Raw genomic sequence first — 21,201 nt, 5'->3', positions numbered from 1 at the left:
GTTTTTTTTTTTTTTTTAAAAGTCAATTTTACCCTTAATTGTTTTTTATTTAGTCACAAATATGAAGAACATTATTAAACCAAAAATGTAAACCAGACCAAAATTGGATTTTAGAAGCCAAAACCAACATGAATATTTGAGTGTGACAATATATCAGTTAATATTAACAAGCACATCACATTAACATTATTTTATGGATCCCTTAAACTTATTTTTTTTTTATATAAAAGAAGTATATGCACAATATGTACTGACTGGGACATTTTACAGTAGAAAATAAAAAAACTTGTCAGTGCTTCCTGGTGGGTAAAGTATGTGATAGAAGAAACACTACTTCAAAACTTTCTGCACTGCAATTTCTTCTGTTTTATCCGCCGACACACAGCAATACAGATATAACAGCAGTAAGCTAATATCTTTTTTTTTTTTTTTAAGAAAATTTTGGCATTTTAGGCCTTTATTTGTATAGGACAGCTTAGACATGAAAGGGGAGAGAGAGGGGGAATGACATGCAGCAAAGGGCCGCAGGTCGGAGTCGAACCTGCGGCCGCTGCCTCAAGGAGTAAACCTCTATACCAATATCTGATGATATATCAGCCCGGCATCATTAATTCATTAGTCCATATCTGCCAGAAATCCACCAGATGTCCCTCATTTTCAGCTTTTTAAGATTATTTTTTGGGGCTTTTATTAAGTAGTGACAGTGGATAGACATGAAAGGGGGAGAGAGATAGGGGATGAGACGCAGCAAAGGGCAGCAGGTCGGATTCGAACCCGCGCCGCTGCAGGACTCAGCCAACATGGGGCGAACACACTGGGTGAGCTAGAGGCCGCCCCTCTTTGTGTTGTAATTTTAAACTTCGATGAGGACTATGGTTAACTGCTCCTCAGATCTCTGCAGGGTAAATCCAGACAGCTAGCTAGACTATCTGTCCAATCTGAGTTTTCTGTTGCACGACTAAAACAACGTTTGAAAGTACACATGTTCCACCAAAACAAGTTCCTTCCCGAGGCTATTTTGCAGCGGCACCGTTGCTCCGCCCGGCGCTTAGCACCGCCCGAGACGATTGTGATTGGTTTAAAGAAATGCCAATAAACCAGAGCACGTTTTTCTCCCATTCCCGGGAATGCTGTGTGGACTAGCCAGACCCTCCTCCGCAGCGCTGTGGAAGAAGGTCTGGCAATGCGAGACTATTCATTCATTAATCCTGCCCTGTAAGAATCCTACCTGTTTTCTCCTCCAGTGTGAAGAATCCTTTCTCGTTTCCAGCCATGATGACATAGGAGACAACCCCGTTTTCCCCCAGATCTCCATCTATGGCCTTAAAATGATGCAGCAGACTCCCCACCTCTGCATCCTCCGTCACCTGAACTGCGTCCGCTGATATAAACACCGGCCGGTTATCGTTCACATCCAGCAGGAACACCTGAGCCGTCACTGACGTCTGTTTCCGCTCGCCCTTCCTCTGCGCCTGGTCCGTGGCTGTTACAGTGAAGGCAAAGCTGGGGTTGGTCTCGCGGTCTAAAGGGGCTGTCACGGTCAGGCTCCCCGTGTGAGGGTTGATCTGAAAGGGGAAACGGGATGAAGACCTGCCGAGTTGCGGGTCAAAGGTCAGGGAGTAGCGAAGGGCACTGTTAGGAAAGGTCCCGTCAGCATCTCGGGCATGAAACGCAAACGCCAGCGATCCGACCGGAGCGTCCTCCCACAGGCCGTACACCACCAGTTTATCAGGGAACCAGGGCGTGTGGTCGTTTACATCCTCCACTATCACGCTGACCAGCACGGACACGTTGACTCCAGGAGCCAGGCCTACGTCTTCAGCTCGGACCATGAAGGAGTACTGCATGGCCGACTCGTAGTCCAGCGGCTGGTTGATGTATATGTCACCAGAGGAGCTGTCGATGCCGAAGTGAACGCTCCCGTCGCCCTCAGAGATGGAATAGTGGAATCTCCCTGCATATGAAACGGCAGCAGAGCCGATAACAGTCGCCGGCTCCGTGTCCTCTCTCACCATGAAACGTCTCATAGTTTGGTGGTCAGAGTGGCCATACAGAGCCTCCAATCCATGAACCTGCAGGTGGAACACATACATTGTAATACTGTAAAAGATTTAAAACCGCACAACAAAACTATAGCAAGTCACAACACTAGGAAGAATTAAAAAAGGACCTAAAAAATGAAGCCATGAAGAGGGAAAAAAACAATCTCCCAGAGGTGGTGATTTGGAAAAAAAAACATCTCCAATGTGAAACTTTTTGGATCAACACACTAAACAATGTTTCACCCCACAGTCTAAATGAAGACTTTCATAATAATAATAATAATAAAATGTCTCCCCCTGGTGCCAAACTTAGGCTACTTAGAAATGTGTTGTCTTATGTTACATCCAAACATTGTTCTCATTTTCTGTCTCTGTACATTTGTAAAAATGTGTATTGTATATATAGATAATATATAGCCTATTTTAGGATGATTACTTGTTGTTTTTATTCATAAAGTCGATTATTTTGGATACAATGGGAGTTTTTTTGTATCTTGTTATCTCATAAATGCAGGTGGAGCTGTCATTTTTGTACAGTATGAAGCTACCTTTCTTCTTTCCCTCGAAGAGTAAAGATCAGATCTCATGGGCAAAGTCCCCGTGCAAAGTACTACGGTACCGTTATCAATTTAAAGTCACAGAGTCACATGACAAAATACAAGCAGTGGTATTTGTCTGATTATGCTGAAATAATAACAGACAGAGGGCAAAGTGTTTTGAAATAAAGATGTATAAACTGAACAAACTATAGTTTGTTGATTTGGAAAACACAGAGAATGTCAGACTTTGTAAAAAGGAATCTGTGTTGTTCCAATGTTGTACAACCCAATGGTTCAATCATATAAATAAAATATCATTCACTCAACAATTTAAGACTCATCTCTGAAACTGAGTCCAGCAGCAGTCATAGTATGAATTGAAAGGGATGAGTGTACCTGCACATGGATGACTGCAGTGTCCTCTAGAGGTGTGGCTCCGCTGTCTTTGGCAGTTACTTTGAGAGTGTAGTACGGTTCGGTGTTCTGGGTGAACAGCTCCATTGTTCTGACGTCTCCACTCTCACTGTCAATCTCAAAGTGTCCAAAACCCTCATCCCCTGAATCAGCCCAGAGAAACACAAGACGGTGATAATCAGGAACTCATCAATAATACTGTAACAGTAAAAGTGCATTCTGTACTTAACTCACCTGTGACCAATGAGAAGGTGACTGTTCCATTTTCTCCTGCATCTAAATCTTTGGCAAACATGTTTGTCACCATGGAACCTGCTGGCAGACCAGCCCATATCTGCAGCAAAGACAGGAATATGTATAGTGTGGATCAGAGTGGATATATATATATATATATATATATAAATATATATAATATGTGTTTTATATATATAACACATTATCAACCACACTTTAGTCTATATCAACGACGTTTCACTTCCGAGACTGTTTAGGTGCCGCCGGAAATTCCGCCACGACTAAAACAACTTTTCAACGTACACATTTTCGACCAAAACAAGTTCCTTCCCGAGGCTATTTTGCAGAGGCACTGTGTCTTCGGACGGTGCTTAGCGCCGCCCATGACGATTGTGATTTGTGTTTAAAGAAATGCCACTAAGCCTGAGCACATTTGTCTTCCATCCCGGAATTCTGTGTGGACTAGCCAGACCCTCCTCCGCAGCGCTGTGGAGGAAGGTCTGGCAAAGCGAGACTAACCACACTTTAAAGATGCGATGGCAACACTTTGAAGATGTTTACCTGTGGTTCGCATGTCTTTCCTGCTTTTATGCAAGTCATAGCTGATCTATCTTTATGTCGCTACAGACCCACAGAAACTCATCATCTCATCTGATGAAAATGTTACTGTTAATGCTACATGAGTCATTAAGGTGCAAAACAACACTGACTGTATAACGTAGCATCAAGTCATTCAGCACAATGCTATTTGACAGAAGTAGTGACCGAAATGTGCAAATCCGGGTGGACAAATGTGATACAATTGACACTTTTCTGGGGAATACGCTGATACATTGACCAGTGCAGGATACACAAAGTGCAGGTTTACGTAGAAAACAACACCAATTGCTATTTTTGGGACCCCTGGCCAGTCAGATCGACTAACTTTAGCACAGAAGGAAATTCTGGTTTGTGCCTTATTTGTTTCCTTTCTTTTTCCTTGCCTTTTATGTATAATTTGTTGTGCTCTGTAATTTTGTCTTCTGTGTATTTTTCTGTTTAAAATCTAAACTGTACAAGATGTCTAGTTTCAAAACTTGATTCTGATCTCAATAAAATATGTTGCAAAAAAAAGAAAAGAAAACAACACCAGCTTCTATTGTTTTGTTTTGGCATGCTTCACACCCCACCAGTGAGTGTTGCCCCTAAGGCTCACAGGAAGTAGAATTCCTCAGGGGTCGGATTATGGCACCATGAATATTTACCCCTAAATTGACATAGCATTGCTCTTTGTTGTCTTAAAGTTTTAGGAATGCTGAAAGACAAAATAGTAGCCTGTGGTGATAATGAGAAAGGCCAAAATATGATTGAAAGAAAACATCTGTTGGCACAACAGTCTAACCAGAAGGTCCATTAGCTGTTGTGGAGTTTTCCCACATCTATCACAGCCATCAGAACAGACCTCGGAGTGAGATTGTTTTGTCGACTCCACTTTCCGAGCTCAAAATTGTACTTTTAATCTCAATTTATAATCACAGATCAAAAAAGATCACACAGATCAAAAAAGTGCTGAGGAAATTATGAATTAGAACATCTGCATTGGTCTATTTGTCGACAAATGACAAGTGTGAGTGTGAATTTTCTTTTTTCTTCAGAAATGGATCTTCGAGGGATTTAAAGGAGACAAAGCAAGCAGTGTGTGTGTTGCTTCCTACTCATCTTGAATTCGAAGTTCGGGTGAGAACAGGGGAATAAATCAATCAAGAATTATGAAAGATGTTTAGAAATCCACTCTTACAAAAGTTGAAAAACAACATAGCCTTTTTGTTGTCATTTTAGCGTTTCCTCCCATTTTTTAAAGTGCTGTAATCTATAGCTGTTAGCTATATATAGCTAATCTATCAAAGGAAATCTTCCCGTCTCTTGCAGTACAACATACAGGTAAGGTTCCCAACATTTACCTGAACATTAAGCTCTTTGCTGGCAGGCAGGTGTGTAAACTGTGGAGTGTTGTCATTGATGTCAGTGACCAGGATGTGAGCGGTGGCGGTGGCATTGAGCCGAGGGTGGCCCTGGTCTGTCACCATCACCTTCAGACTGTGCTGGCTGTGCTGCTCGCGGTCCAACGCCACCCAGTTTATAATCTCACCTGGACGGGTACAGAGAAGGGACAGAAAGGTGAGGATGTGTATCAGTACAGCCTACATATGACTAGAGCTGCACGATATGAGGAAAATATGAGATATGCGAGAACGTCGCTGAATATATTTGTTCCTGTTTCTGTATTTATTGTTTATTCTTATTCATGTTTAGTGTTTTGTTTGTGTATGTATGCAGCAATCACCAAGGCAAATTCCATGCAGGGTTACTACTGTGGCAATACACTCCTCTCCGATTCTGATCGCGATAACGATATTACTTGTGATAAATTGACATTTAATAAAGTGTACTCAGTGCTACCTTTCTGCTGCTTTCAGTATTCTGCTAAAATACAACAAATTGCTTGTTGAATTAAAAAAAAAAAAACCGAAAGAAAATCATTTCCAATTTTTTTTAGTTAAACAAATTGAACATAAAATGCACCAAAAAAATCAAGAATGACACGTTTTAAAGTGCGGTTTTCTACTGATACTCTCTTTTTGCGATATGTCGCAGCCTTTTCGCGATGTTGTGTTTATTGCGCCAGTTCATATCGCGATGACGATAATAAAAACGATATATTGTGCAGCCCTCCCTATGACCTTGAGGTGGTGTTATTAATGTCAATGGGTTTACCTGTTTTAGTGTTGATGCGGAAGAACTTCCCATCTGTGAGCAGGATGTAGGACAGCTGGGCGTTTTTCCCAGAATCCTTATCCACAGCTTTGACTGTTCCCACCAGGCCTTGGGGCGACGACCCCTCTGAAACGGTGAAGTAGTAGACCTCGCTGCTGAACACCGGGGGATTGTCGTTGATGTCCAGCACCAGCACTATCACCGTGGCTGTTGCTGTCATGTTGGCCAGAGAGGCCTCCCTAGCTGTGGCCAACACTCGAAAACGAAACATGGATTCCGTCTCATAGTCCAGATTGTGGGAGAGATACAGCCATCCGGTCTTTGGGTGAACCCGAAACGGAGCTGGAGGAAATCCGGCGTCTGCCTCCAGGGAGTAGGCGAGGCCTGAGTTCGACATGTGAGCCCCCCGGCTCCGGTGCGCTCTCACCTGGATGACCCTCGAATCTTTCCTGTAGCCCTCGCCTATCTCAACCTGGTAGACTAATGTCTCGAAGGCGAGGCTGTCTTCCACAGCTGTGCGGTCCACATTGACCGCGAGTGTCAGCGTAGAGCTCAGGGAAGGTTCGCCTTCATCTTTAGCTATGATTTCCAGGCTGTACCTCTGCTGATGACCCGCCTGTAAACTCTGATTTAACGTCACCGTCCCGAGGTTGTGATCAACAACAAACGTACCATTCCTGGGATTTTTCAGGTGATACTGCACCCTGCTGTTGGCACCGCTGTCATAGTCGTGTGCGTGCGCGATGAACAACACGGTCCCTGGCAGTGTGTTTTGGGACACCGTGATGCTGTCGCTGAGTTTGGGGAAAACGGGAGCGTTGTCATTAATGTCAGCAATAGTGATGTTGACCTGGGTGGTGCTGTAAACTGGAGAGGAGTCAGTGTAGGACTGGAGAACCAGCAGGGCGTACGGCTGTGACTCGTGGTCCAGAGGTTTGACGTTGCTGATCAAGCCGGACTTTGGATGAATGGAGAACAAACCCTGAGGATCTCCAGAGGAGATTCGGTAGGACACCGATTCTGAATCTGTGAAGACAAAGAGTTTTTATTGATACATAATCAACAAAACATTAGAAGGGTCAGTTCTCCTAAATAATGATTTATAATCATTATTAATTAACATTTTAACTTCCCTCACTTACCTTTATTGGTTGCATTTGGCTATGCTGATAGTTTTGGTTTTATTTGTCCAGACTTTTGAGATATTTCTGCCGCTTTACCAAAAACAATGGACGTGAGTGGAATTTTAGTTTGCTATTTTGTTATTGCTCACGAGAAAAAAAAATGAACTAAATGAATGAATTCAAAATGAAAATGGATGAAATGAAAATCAATTCAACATCAAAATGTCATTCCAGAAACAGTTAAAGTAAGGTGTAGTTTTCATTTACCGTTAAGAAGAAGACAAAACTAACTAAATGCACACTAGCACGTATCATAGTTGAAGAAAAGAAATGGGAAAAAGAATTTAAAAAAAGTATAAAATAAAAAAAACTTGATTTATTAAATTAATATATATTAAATAAAAGAATAAAAAAAAGGCAGAGAAGAAAACATAACTGCAAGTTAAAACGAGTGTATTCTGTTTTAGTTCAATCTAGTCAAGGATCACCACACTCTACACTAGTCCTTACCTAGCTACTGAGCATGTACAACTCCCAACAAAAATGGGATAGAAGTGTGATGCCTCACTCTGTAGCTAAAACAGAGAGCTCAACACACAGGGTGAAAAGAGGAGCTACAGCAATGTGTAGTACAACAAAAATATGGTGTTTTTTGAAAATTAAACCATGTAGACCTATTCTGATACAACCTCAAAATACAATTATTAAGCTGAAAATGAACATAATATGGGCACTTTAAACTGGTGCATTTAAAAACGAACAACATCTGAGTAGAGTTTCACTCAAAATAAAAAGTAATCAGTATAATTGTAACCGTTATCTATGTGCTGTCTGTTAAGCATATTGATCTGGCTAATGTGGTCCTCGGTAACATAGTGTCAGATCCACATAATGGATCTATATGATTCATGCACATGGTGGGAAAACATACTCTATCTAATGCAAATATACCATTTTACTTGCATGAGAACATCAACATGAATACACAGCGCACACAGAGTCAGCAACATTAAGTAATTACAATCCAGCTCAGAAGAGCTCTTTAATCCCCTCCAAGTGTTTGTTGCTCTTTAACAGTAACTAACAAACCCCTGAAACCAGCAGAGAGATCTTAACGGTGCCCGACCCCTGTCAAACAGGCCCAGTTCTGTTGTTTCCGCTTTAAGTTGAAGCCCTAATCTTTTAATTGATTAGACAACCTCGAATGACTGTCTGGTAGAGTGGAGTGGGTTTAGCTGCTGAGGGGACTAAGAGGAGTTAGTGGCACATTACAAGTGGACTATGAAGGGATAATCCTGGAAAACTGGGGAGTCGGGAAACTCTCCACAGAGAGAGGAGACTCCTTTATGTTACTGCAGATCAAATATTATGCAGAATACACATTGCATTAGCTCTAATAATCCTATTTGTATTTATAATGTGTAAAACTCCCTTTTACCTGCAACTACATTAAATAAACTCCTACAAAGCAATCCAGCTGGTCTGTACCCCCTCCCCCCATCTATGAGTGCCCTGGTCAATGCTATGTGTAGTGATGTCCAATGTCTAAAGTTATGTTCATTGTTGTTTTTGTCTTTTGTTGTCAAAAATGCCTTGTTATTTCTGCTGCAACCTAATTTTCCCACTGGGAGAATAATCAAAACTAACTAACTAACTAACTAACTAACTAACTAACTAACTAACTAACAAAACAAATGCTATTAGGATATATACATATTTATAATAACAATAAATACTACACTAGTCCAGGTGTATATTTATGGCTTTAGACTATCTTTGGCCTTTAAGAACAATGATACAGTATAGCGTACAGTTGTCTTTGACCCTTTATCATCGGTCATCTGTGCATGTGGCGAAAGAGGATTAAAGATTAAACTGCGAGCGTCCTCTTTACTGCTTGCCTCTTCATATCAGGCAGAGACTTGAACAATGGCAATGATCGCTCAATCATCTGTCAGGACAAATCGTACTTAAAATACTGCATTTCTGCAACGTCCAGGGTTGGAGAAATTTGCCTTCTTAATCAGTTGGTTGACGTTATTTTGATATTTTTTTTGAAAAACTGAACTGGGTAAATTAAAAGTTAGTGGTATTAGAAATAATAATGAGTATTTGTTGATCCTCCTTATATAAATTAATCACTAACCGTTTTTCCAAATAACCTGACCCGCAGTTCTTTGGACTGTGACAGGAAGTCGGTGCACACAGACACATTGAGAGGGGACAGTGATTACATTTACTACAAATGAAACCGTTTTTCCCCCTTATAAAAAAACAAGGAACTTTCCCTTTAATCAAGTATATCTGATACACGTGCTTCCTAACTATAAGCGGAGATGTTCATCCACTAATATTCTTTTTAAGCTTGCAAAATGTAATTATATTGTTTAAGAGTGTTTGTAAAATGTTGTTGGGTGAAAGGGACAGATGCCTCCTGGTGTTCTACAAACACGAGGGTAGTTATTGTGGTTCGGCCTGCAGATTTGGCCTCCTAATCAACATGGTCAGCAGGTGGCGCTGCAGCAGAGGCGGCGACACAGCTCATGGAGACAAGTAAGGCACTTGAAAACCCTTGGCGCCTGATTGCCGTAATTTGCGTCAAACTTGAACACACAGGTATGATATCCATTCTTTTAAATTCAGTGTAAAACTTTCACATTCACAGGACATCATCTCTGATGTCCGTCACAAGTAAACATCCATAAACCCATAATCATAAATCACAGAAACAAGACGCTCTATATAACTCCAGAACTTGCCTGAGAATCATCATGTTTTTGAGTTCTCTTCAGTATCAAAGTAATTCAGTTATATGTTTATTTTATGGGCTTTTTAGGCCTTATTCGATAGGACAGCTGAAGACAGGAAAGGAGGCAGAGAGAGGGGGATGACACGCGGCAAAGGGCCACGGGTCGGAATCAAACCTGGGCCGCTGCCGTGAGGACTGAGCCTCTGTATATGGGGCGCAGTCTCAACCAGCTACCAGGGTGCCCCGTAATCCAGTGATATTAGTCTGTACATCCATGGGTAGGCCCAAAATTATGGGAACTGTAGTTCAAAAAACGGGGTGGTGACACAGTGGTCTCGATTCTGTTTGAGGTGGGGCCCATAGTGTCACACTTTAAAATGCCCTGGATTTCAGACGCAGCAAGTAACAAGCAGTATTTAATAGGAATTGATCACTCCTTTTTTTTTTGGGCATTTTAGAACTTTATTTATAGGACAGCTGAAGACATGAAAGGGGAGAGAGAGGGGGAATGACATGCAGCAAAGGGCCGCAGATCGGAGCCGAACCTGCGGCCGCTGCGTCGAGGAGTAAACCTCTGTATATGGGTGCGCGCTCTACCAGGTGAGCTACCCAGGCGCCCCGGAATTGATCACTTCTGGCTGATACTTGATCTATTTAATAAAGTAAATGTTGCTGCAGATATGACACAATTTAGTAATCGCCACTACCTGCAGAAGATGCAGAATTCTAAACTTTTCATTGATTTTTAAAAATGTGTAATGTGTTAAGTAATCTGATTACTCTTACACCCATCTTTGGCAATATCAGCCTTCTTCATCAGCCCTCCCCCCACCCCACCACCTCTCCTCCAGAAAACAACGACGTGGCCAGATCTACACTCACCTGCTGGGTTCATGGCCTCCACTGTCCCCACAGCAGTCCACGGTGGTGCGTCCTCGGGCACTGCAAAGCTGTAGCGTGACCTCTGGAACACAGCTGGAGCCTGGGCGCTGCGTAAGACATTGATGGTGATCTCTGCGGGCCTGACTGAGGTCAAGCCCTCACCATCCTGTGCGGTTATTGAGAGCTTCACACTGGCTGCACCCAGGTGAGTCAGAGTGGAGGTCAGGAGGAGCATTCCTACATTTACACAAACAGGTTACATGTTTTATACATTGAGCTTCAACACTCAGGTTATACAATTGCTTTATTTCAATAACACCGTTTAATTGAATTGCCATTTTTCTTGTCTTTTCTGTCATTTAACCAGGTAAAAGTTCCAGTAGGATTAGAGCTAAGGTTAGTTGATCTTCAACTAAATTAATAAGCAACTATTTTAATCATTTGATCATGTCCATCATTTCTCAAGCAAAAATGCCTGGCTCAGCTTCTCAAATGTGAGAATGTGCTTATTTTTCCTACAGATTTAAAATGATTTTCTTTTTGGGCTTTGGACTGTTGGTTGGTCAAAGAAAATACGCGAATGCATCAGAATCGGCTAACCAGTTAATTGAGAAAATAATCATCGGATTGATCAGTGAAGAAAAGGGTTGTTAGCAGGCATGACTGAGATTAAAACCTCCTTGTAAAGGCAGGGCTGACCAAGAATAGCCTGGTCCTACTAGACTCTCGTACATTTCATTTGTACAGAGAGTCTGACCTCTCTCCATTGTCCAAGTGTTAACTTCCTTGAAGGCGGCTACTCTGTTGAAGTTTAAAAGTATTGGATCTGCCCAGAGCCACTCTGGATCTGCCATAACCAAATCGCTAACGTTTGGTCGTGACATCGGCTTAGCGTCGCTAGCGTTCGCCTTACTCCGGATTTCCACTGAATGCAGAACGTCTGCGGACCGGCTCCGCTGTGGAACGGCTGCGTGCTCCGCCGTCCGTCAATACCCACCAGGTCTGGATTTGTTACGGCACGGCTGCGGCCATGACTGACAGCTGTAGTCACGAGGACCCACAATATCTCGCGAATTCACGTAGAATAGAACCACAAAACCAACAACAGTTTGTTTCCATCCAGAGGAGTAGAGGGGAAACAACTTTGTGCTGCGTTTTCAAGGTGTAGCTAGTGCAGGGAAATATGATCCGCCGTGAGCACAGTGTATTTTATTTTGAAAATTAACCGGATGTTTATTTTGTTTCTGTGCTCGACTTCCTGTCCCGCACTATCTGCCGTGTGCTGAATTGCTGCGGAGCTCTCCGGCGTCCGGCAAAAACGCAGTCGTTCTGCAGTCGTTCTGCAGTCAGTGGAAATACACACATTGACTTTAATGGAAACCTAATGACTCCGCCGCTTTTCTGGAGCCGTTCCGCAGCCGTTCCGCATCCAGTGGAAATTGGGGGTTAGCCAACTCCTTCACCACTAACAGAGCAAGCTGGAAAATCAAACTTTTCCCGAACCCTGTGGGGATGAGGGCCACAACATCATGGCCACCAACAAAACTTCTGGATATTCGACAGCGTTGCCACAACACACCGAACGGCTTCACTCGCATCTTTCTCCGCCGCCATTACGGAACTACAACTCAAACTAGCGCACAACCTCAACGTCATCGTTCTCAGCCACTCCCTCTGTTCGCTGATTGGACCGGTAAAGATTTGATCGGAGAAAAACCGCGAATATACTGCAAACCCAGACAATGTACTGAAGGAAAATGAAAATTAAGCGGAAGTACGTAGGAGGGTGGAGCCAGGCTAGACCAAGAGGGCAGCACAAACACAATTTTACAAAAATACAAGTTAGACAACAAAAAGGTAAAAAAACAACTGTCAAACACTGCACACAAAGAGCACAAACTATCTAGTTAAGACGCCCATAAAGGTATTTGAATTTTAAAAACATCCGCATGAATTTAAAACAATGACCAAGGATGCTATTTTACAAATCCTTTAAAATACTTTGTACACAAACACTTTTGCAACATGCTGCATTGGTGATAACCACATCTACATTAGTCACCATTTTGTTCACTGCATTTATAGACAGACAGCTGCATGATGACAGATTCAGACTCATTTTTGTCACCTAAATTCACCTTGCAATCCCATCGCTACGATAGAGAGAATCAACACTACTGCTCGTACTGTATTCAGTTCGGAAAAACATTCATGTGCATGAAGAACGACATCAAATACACAAAAATGGTTGTCATGTGGTTCTCATTCTACTTATTTAAAATGTCTGATTTAGTATTACAGTATGGCTGAGTGCAAACCTTACCTTACACTCTGCCACATGGGGATATAAAGCTTTGGGCCTTCTGCATCACCCCTGCTGAGCAGTGACACTGGCAATCATATCACGGGGACTTACACAGAGTAAGTTGTTTATCCCTCAACACTGGGACTGCCAGTCACACAAGTGACTTTAAGACTAGTGTGTGGCTCTATGTGACAAGGCACTAACGCTAGAAGCCATATTCAAACAGTTGAAAAACTCAATTAAAGTGTAACTATCCACCTTTAAACCACAGTGTCGTGTTACTTTCTGTTATTCATTTTTCAGTGGATTTTGATTTGATTATGGTACGGTGGCCCAGAGGGGCAAAACGCAACATTTCACAAAACACAATGATTTTTCTAAAAAAAACAACAATAACAACATTTTAGAAAACATATTAACAAAGCAGGAACACAAAATAACAGAACAATTTGCCCAGTCAGTCCATTTGTTTGTTTCATCCAGTGTTGTGTTTTGCCCCTCAGGCCACCGTACATTGGACAGATCATAGATAAACTAGAAAATAACTTGGCCTACAAATGACTTCAAATCCATTACAATATTCTGAAGGCACGACAAATTTATGAATTATTAAAGGTGCTGTAGGTAGGATTGTGAAGATCCAGGACTTAGCCAAAAAATTTGAACATCGACAACTTCTCAGTCCCTCCCCCCTTTCTGCTAAAGCCCAAAACGGTTTCCTAAGCCCCTCCCCCCACAAGGGAGAATGAATGTGTGTGCATGAGCAGTGACTGACACGCAGTTAGACAACCCCCCCCCCCGGCCCTGATTGGTGCATCTGAACAGGGAGCTGTGGATTTTTGCAAATCACACTACAGGCTGTAGGTGGTGCCAGAGGAGCCAGATTGTTTTTATTACCTGCTTCATGTAGTTCTACTGGAACATATGGTCAGTTTCAGCAAAAATGACAGAAAGTTAGTTTTTTTTAGTCTTACCTACTGCACCTTTAACAGTGGTACATTTCTTTATTCTATCTCAATAGTATGGTGTTTGCTCATTTTCTTTTTACACTTTTAACTGCAACACAACATTCTTCTACTTGGAAACCAAACAATAAAGACACTAAACATCTGTGTTTTCTTATGCTGGCCTACCTGTTTGTTTATCCAGTGTGAACAAACTGGACAAGTCCCCGGGAAGGACATCGTAGGTGACCTGTCCAAACCTGCCAGAATCTCGGTCGGTAGCGATAACGTTGAGGATTTCTGTACCGGGCTGTGTGTGGCTGCTGATGCTCATGGTGTACTCGTCAGGGTTGAATACCGGAGCGTTATCATTCCGGTCTTCCACCTCGATGTGCACATAGGTTTGAGCGCTCAGGCCTCCCTGACATTTGAAAAGTGAGGAAAGAAGAGAGTTTTGAATGAAAAATGGAATGAACAGACTCAATTTAAAAGCTGCTGTTTGGGAGTAAAATGCAACCGTGCTGTCTTGTTACGATCACAGTGCAGGGAGAAAATTATGATGCTTCGAGAAAGAAGGCCAGGTTTTGACACAGCATGTCAAAGCTAATTGTTCCTAAATGAAGCCCACTCACTGGATCTTCAGCTTTGATCAGAATGTCGTGGACCGTCTGCCCCGAGTCTCGATCGATATCCTGAGAGACACACAGCTCTCCAGTCTGTGGGTGGATTCGGAAGAGAGGGTGTTTGTCCTGCATGTCAAAGCCGTCAGACAGAGAGTACAGCAGTGTGCCGAAGTCGGCACTGTCTGCATCAGTGGCGACAACCTAAAAATAAGAAAAATATAGTTACATGCAAACAACTAAAACATCGTCATTACCATCTGAACAGCAACACAGAAAAACAAACACAGGAGTTTTCAGTGTAATAAAGTATCAAGAAGAAGGAATCTGGAAGTTGGTCAATCTCATAGATTTCAGACACACTCAACCATCCTCTTATTGTAATTGCATTAATACAAACAGTAGAAAGAGACAAACCGCCCTCAGACACTTTGATGCTGCCAGAAAAAGAAATGAATAAACCCAAATTACAAAAAACCTGCAGAAAATTCCTCATATTGTCGAGAAGGCCGATTAACCAGTCAACAAAATATTGCTGGTGTCCTACAATATATAATTTTTATTTATTTATTTATTTTTTTAAATAATGTGAAATTAAATGATCTGTGCAGTATGCTTTTTACCTGCTGGAGGTGGTTGTTGCTTGACTTTGGAAAACGATGCCAACGGCTAAACTTGGAAAGCCTTATTTGACCGTAATCCTTTGTTTGCCTTAAACCAGATGGCTGTTATTTACTGTAAACATCACCTGTGTATATACAAATTTAAACCTCCATTAAGTGCCAGGTAGTGTTCTTGTACAGTTCAACAAGGATAATATTTCATGTAGAATTTTGTCTACGGACAATACTTTCTAAATGTTTATTTCTGCCAGAGCAACAGGAGTCCACTCCATTACTATATATATATATATATATATATATATATATATATATATATATATATATATACACATACATACACACACACACACACACATATTTCCTTTACCTGCCCATAAAGTTAATATACTCAACCACTCTCAAATCTATATCCCTTGATTTCTTATTGTTAAAAAGAATCTTCCTGTTTTTCTCTTCTTTTTCATCTTTTCTCACTTAATATATTTTCGTTCAGCCAACATATTTTCATATACATGACATATTTTCCCACTATGCAGATTTTCATGTACTTTGTAAAAATGAAATAGGCGTGTATTTCAGCAGCCGTTGTAGCTACATATGTATCCGTTATAAACGGTAGTGGCACACTGTAGTCAGAGTAATCTGTCAATGTTTAGATTCAACCTCGGTTGTAATCATGAATCTGCCAGAGAAGGTCAACATAATAAAAGGATAAAAAAATAAAAAATAAAAAAAAATTCCCACAATCAAAGGGTGAAGAGTATCACTGCAGTGGAAGACAAGAGGCGGCCAGGAGTAAAGACACGCCTCAGAACAAACAGAGATCCTTTCATGTCTCACTGCGCCCATGACAAGAGACACATGTTACAGACAGAACACTCATTTTCCAGCCATAAAGATGATATCATCTCTGAGTTTATGAACTCTGATCAGAGGAACTTTTTACAGACATGGTCAAGGTCTGATTCAATGTGTACAGTAACACACCCAGCAAGCTTTTGAACCTACTTTACATCTCTTTACGACTGCCAAGAAAACTATTTTAAAATCCTGGAATTCTCTTCTGTTGATGTGATTGTTGAAGTAATGAAGGGAGGTGTTGGAAAATGCCAAACAGCTCCTCAAATGTAAAGATGTACTGCTCTTCCCCTCTTTTATATTATTGTACATTTATTATCTGAATTTTTAATTATGAACTGGTTAATTGTCAAAAGCAAATTGACATCACCTTCTGCTCTGGGAAATTGTGACAGGCATTTGTCACTATCTTTTTGACTTTTTTTTGTCAATTTATTGAAAATACAAAGTAAAACTTATGAAAAAAATAAAACCGTGATCATCAGCAATAAGCAATAAATAAGCAACTCAATTTTCATAGGCTCACATATCATAGACTAAATGCTAAATCTGAAAAACCAACATCTTAATTAATTATGAAAGCAGCCAAAGTTGCTTTCTTTTTCCTCACTTTTAACTCTTTTTTTCTTTTATCTCTGCCATTTTGTTTTTTGAAGAGTCTTAGCTCTTTCATACACCTGCTGAAGGTCCACTATTATTCTTTGCCCAGTAAGGTTGTGTAGCAACAAGACTGTGACTTATTTTTGCTTAGTCCAAATTCTTCACAATTCTGAAGGCAAAACAACCGCGAGCGCACCCGCCCGACACACACACACACACACACACACACACCTACATCACTTTATACAGAAAAAGGACGTCACTGAAATACAATGATTTTTAGTTTGAATCAAATGCCAAATATCACTTATGTTTACAGAAAATGCATTGGTAGATAAGGCCTCTTTTGTAATGGGCTTCAGCTTGTGCCAGGCTGCAGAGTGTGGTACCAGGCATCACATCTGTCATATCTAAGTCACAGTGCTAAACTGGAGAGAGGGTGTGTGTGTGTGTGTGTGTGTGTGTGTGTGTGTGTGTGTGTGTGTGTGTGTATGTATTTAGGAGGAACACTGATGTCTTTGTGCATACAGACTGAAGGCAACTTTTGTCTTATGAGACGTAAGAAGGAGACAGTGAGACAGAGAGCATAAGATGTTGAATGATAACACTGGAGACGTCTTTAAACTGCTCTGGTTTGCACGCAAATTCAAGTTCTTTTTTGTAAAACCAAGCTAGTATATATATATATATAACTGAGATAATTGTCAAATTAACTGTCCACACAGGATTGTGTTGTTGAGCAGTGGTTCCAAGGTTCCGAAGATTTTTGCCATATGACCCTTAAAATAGTCTACTTGTTTCCTTGTCAAGAACTGCATAATATGTAAACTTGTTTTTTTTTTAAATATGTGTATTTTTAGAGGTAAAACTATTCAGCATTTTTCTATTTTGAGTATCTGTGCTGATGTAAACTAGCATAACGCTTCTCGTTTGTCTGAACAGCCCTTGCCCTATCTGAACCGAGTCCTTCATTTCATATGGCTTGTAGGTTCCGTACAGAACAGGATGAAACTGTCTTCACTCATTCAGCCTTAACAATTAAGGCAACTCCATTTTAATGATTTATTGTTCTGTATGTGCAAAAAACAACAAATATTTTGTGGAGCAGAAGTATGTTTTTCTTGTTTCCTATTCTGTGAATCATCTCATGACCCCTGAGGTTTATTCTGAGACTCCCAGAAGGGGTCGCAACCCCCATGTTGTGAACTACTGTATGTTGAGAGTGCCTTAAAATGTCACTGTCCGGAAGAATAAGATGAATCTACACAGACAGACTAATATCATTTAAAGGGTCAGTTCACCTTAACTCTAGTGCTATCCTTCCATGCAGATGGCTTTGGTGTCAATTAGGGCTGCAACTATTACTTTCATTACCGAATAATCCTTTGATTATATTCTCGAATAATCGAACAGTGTACAAAATGTAAAAAAAAAATTGATAAAAAGGGCTTATCATAATTGAATTGAAATTCACATCATTTTTTATTGGGTGTGCAGCATGGTGGTGGCCTAAGAGTTAAAGACACTGACCATGTGACTGCACGGTCCCCTGTTTGAAGACTCCAGTGGCTGGCTACCTTTGTTGCATTTCATTCACTTTCTCTCTCTCTCTGTATTTCCTGTCAGCTCTTTACATACAGTTCTATCCAATAAAGGAATAAACATATATCTCCCCAAAAACCTGCAACGTTTACTGGGTTAAAGGCAAAAATTTCAGGAACGGGTATCTCAAAAACTGGACAATTAAACAAAACTAGTCGCATGGCGAGATACCTCTATGGGTAAGTGAGAAAATGTTATGTTTTTGTACGCTTAAAGGTGCACTATGAGTTCCTGCATAGTTTCAGCGCGATTTCATTTTTGTCTCAAATCGTAGGCATCTCTCCTTGATCCGCTAGCTGCCTGCCCCCTGAACACACTGTGAAAAAGCCCGGTCTCAGGAGACAATACAGGGGTCCTAAACGTCCTAAACAAACACTAGGGGCACAGGCTGTGCACCAAAATACAACAAACCACGTTCCAGCCAATGACCGACAAGATGGTTGGGGGAGGGGGTGCTTTTAGAGCAGCAGCCTTAATTTCAGTGAAAAAGACACACTAACCCCCAACCATCTTGTCGGCGATTTGAGACAAAAATGAAATTGTGCCGAAACCGTGCAGGAACTCATAGTGCACCTTTAAAGCTGAATATTCTCCAACATACTTGTAAAAAGCAGCTCCCAACGTCACTGTGCTCCGGTATGGACACGTTGTACAGCTGCTTCTGGAACACAGGCTCGTTGTCATTGACGTCCTCCACCAGCACAGTGACTGTCGCCGTGGATGACAAAGCCGGTTCCCCTCCATCCGCCGCCACCACCAGGAACCAAACCTCCATCTGTGTCTCTCTATCCAGAGCAGCAGCGGTTGTGACCAGGCCCGACTCCGGGTCGATGCTAAACAGGCTCTCCTGGTTGGACTCCAGGATGGAGTATGTAACATCTGAGTTGACGCCATCGTCTGCGTCTCGAGCCCGCACCTGGATGAGAGAACTCCCCTGAGGAGCGTCTTCAGAAATGCTGATGATGTACACATCCTTCTCAAAAACTGGGTAGCAATCATTGGTGTCAGCCACCCTGAGGAGAAGCACCATCTCGCTGCTCAGAGGCGGGCTCCCCGAATCTAATGCTTGAACCTTCAACTCGTACAGATCACTTTCTTCCCTGTCCAGCTCTGCGTTCACACACAAAGCGTACAGGAAATCATCCGTCTGCTTCAGGGTGAACTTCCCATCATCCTCCTCAAGCGTCACAGCGACCCTCTCCTCCTTAAAGTCGTGGTCCGACACTGAAATCCGGGCAACGTAGTCCCCGATCGCTGCCGCCTCTGACACCACCGCATCCCCTGTCTCACTGAGAAACATCACGCTGATGGTGGGACTGTTATCGTTGATATTAAGCACCTTCACGCCCACAAAAGTGCTGCTGTGCTCGGGCTGAGCCCCGTCATCTCTCGCGCTGATAATCAACTCGTGAAAAGCCTGCGTCTCATAATCAAGCGGCTTGTTGAGATACACCACCCCGCTGCTCTCGTCGATGGAGAACACCTCATTCGGGTCACTCTGCCGCCTGTTAATCTCGTAAGTGACTCTCCCGTTGTCGCCCAGGTCCAGGTCAGTGGCGTGGACCTGACACACAGAGGACATCAACGGAGCATCCTCGGACAGCGAGGCGTGATATTCAGTCTGGTCGAACACGGGAGGGTTGTCGTTCTCATCCACGACACGGACGTTCACCTGAAGGGTCCCCGTCCTGGCTGGGATGCCACCATCAAAGGCCTCGATGGCGAGGGAGTACAAGTCCTGCGTTTCTCGGTCCAGTTTGCTTGTGAGGATGAGATCCAGACTTGGGTGGTTCTCGGATCCGCTGCGATACTCCAGTCGGAATAACTCCCCCATCTTGCTCTCTGTGATCCTGTATCCCTGGGTACCAAACTCCCCCTCATCCTCATCTTCAGCAACTTCAAGCTGAAACTGACTCCCAGGGGGGCTCAGTTCTGATATTTCCAAGTCAACCTCCTCTGAGGGAAAAACGGGTGAATGGTCGTTCACGTCTGTCACCTCTAGTTTCACTTTTATCATCTCTCCTGTGAGAGTGGCCGCCACGAATTCATACTTCTCCCTGCTCTCTCTGTCCAAGATCACAGCTGTGGAGATGATCCCTGTGTCTGCGTCTATTTCCAGGTCTCTGAACACATAAGAGTCTCTGCTCTCAGAGATGAAGAATCCAGTGCTCGGCCTGCTTAACACCGCACCCAGATCTCCAACGATGGTTTTGGCAGGCAAACCCTCTTTAACAGACAGCGTCAGGTTGAACACCTGTCCGAAAGACTGCGCGCAAAGCAGCGAAAGCACGAGCGTCCTAAGAAGCGACGTTGCGCCATTGTTGCGACCCATTGCTCCTTTCCACATTGCTTTTAAACTCTTGGTGTTGCAAGTGGAAGTTTTAGGCTACATATTTCAGTATCAAATGCACCCTCCTCAATCACATTTCAGAGCTCCTCTCCAGACAGAAACAGGTACACACACACACACCGTGCATTATTTCTTTTTTGCGCGCGGAAAAAAAACAGCCAGCATTCATTCTCCATCCCAATATTTCAGCAGCTTATTGCGTGATTTTGGAGTCTCGATATCCACACATCTAGTAACGTAAATCCGCTGGGCTTCTTCACACATCCTGGCACTGAGTGGCCACAGAGCACTGCACTGTTTGAACTGAACACACCTCCTGGCAGGCGGCACGGCCCACGCTGATCGGCTCCATCTGTGGCCCTGATTGCTTAAGATTTAATTAGGCCGAGAGATTACTCACAGTGCTGCGTGCTCAAAGGTGCCATAGTAGCCCATGTTATGTTTGACCAGTTGGAGATCATAAAGTGTGCAGAAAAGTAGAGGAACTCCAGAAAAAACTCATGCAGAGTGAACTGTTGTGAGAAAGATGTGCTCATACAATCTGTGATTCAGCCTGCCTGA

General features: G+C 42.5%; 1 protein-coding gene across 1 annotated transcript in view; it reads right to left on the bottom strand.

The window, feature by feature from the left end:
• Positions 1 to 20,895, bottom strand: part of dchs2 (dachsous cadherin-related 2) — a 42,700-nt gene extending 21,805 nt beyond the window's left edge. Inside the window, exons 1-9 of the mRNA XM_078263520.1 lie at positions 18,892 to 20,895; positions 14,620 to 14,811; positions 14,177 to 14,408; positions 10,739 to 10,975; positions 5,984 to 7,009; positions 5,170 to 5,357; positions 3,230 to 3,329; positions 2,978 to 3,138; positions 1,229 to 2,072 (exon numbers count right to left, since the gene is read on the bottom strand). Coding sequence (XP_078119646.1) covers positions 1,229 to 2,072; positions 2,978 to 3,138; positions 3,230 to 3,329; positions 5,170 to 5,357; positions 5,984 to 7,009; positions 10,739 to 10,975; positions 14,177 to 14,408; positions 14,620 to 14,811; positions 18,892 to 20,637 — 4,726 coding nt within the window. The 5' untranslated portion in view covers positions 20,638 to 20,895. The remainder of the gene's footprint in view (positions 1 to 1,228; positions 2,073 to 2,977; positions 3,139 to 3,229; positions 3,330 to 5,169; positions 5,358 to 5,983; positions 7,010 to 10,738; positions 10,976 to 14,176; positions 14,409 to 14,619; positions 14,812 to 18,891) is intronic.
• Positions 20,896 to 21,201: the final 306 nt, after the last annotated feature.

This window comes from Sander vitreus, chromosome 2, assembly GCF_031162955.1.
Source record: "Sander vitreus isolate 19-12246 chromosome 2, sanVit1, whole genome shotgun sequence".
Lineage (NCBI taxonomy): Eukaryota > Metazoa > Chordata > Actinopteri > Perciformes > Percidae > Sander > Sander vitreus.
This window is presented reverse-complemented; position numbering and strand designations above follow the sequence as displayed.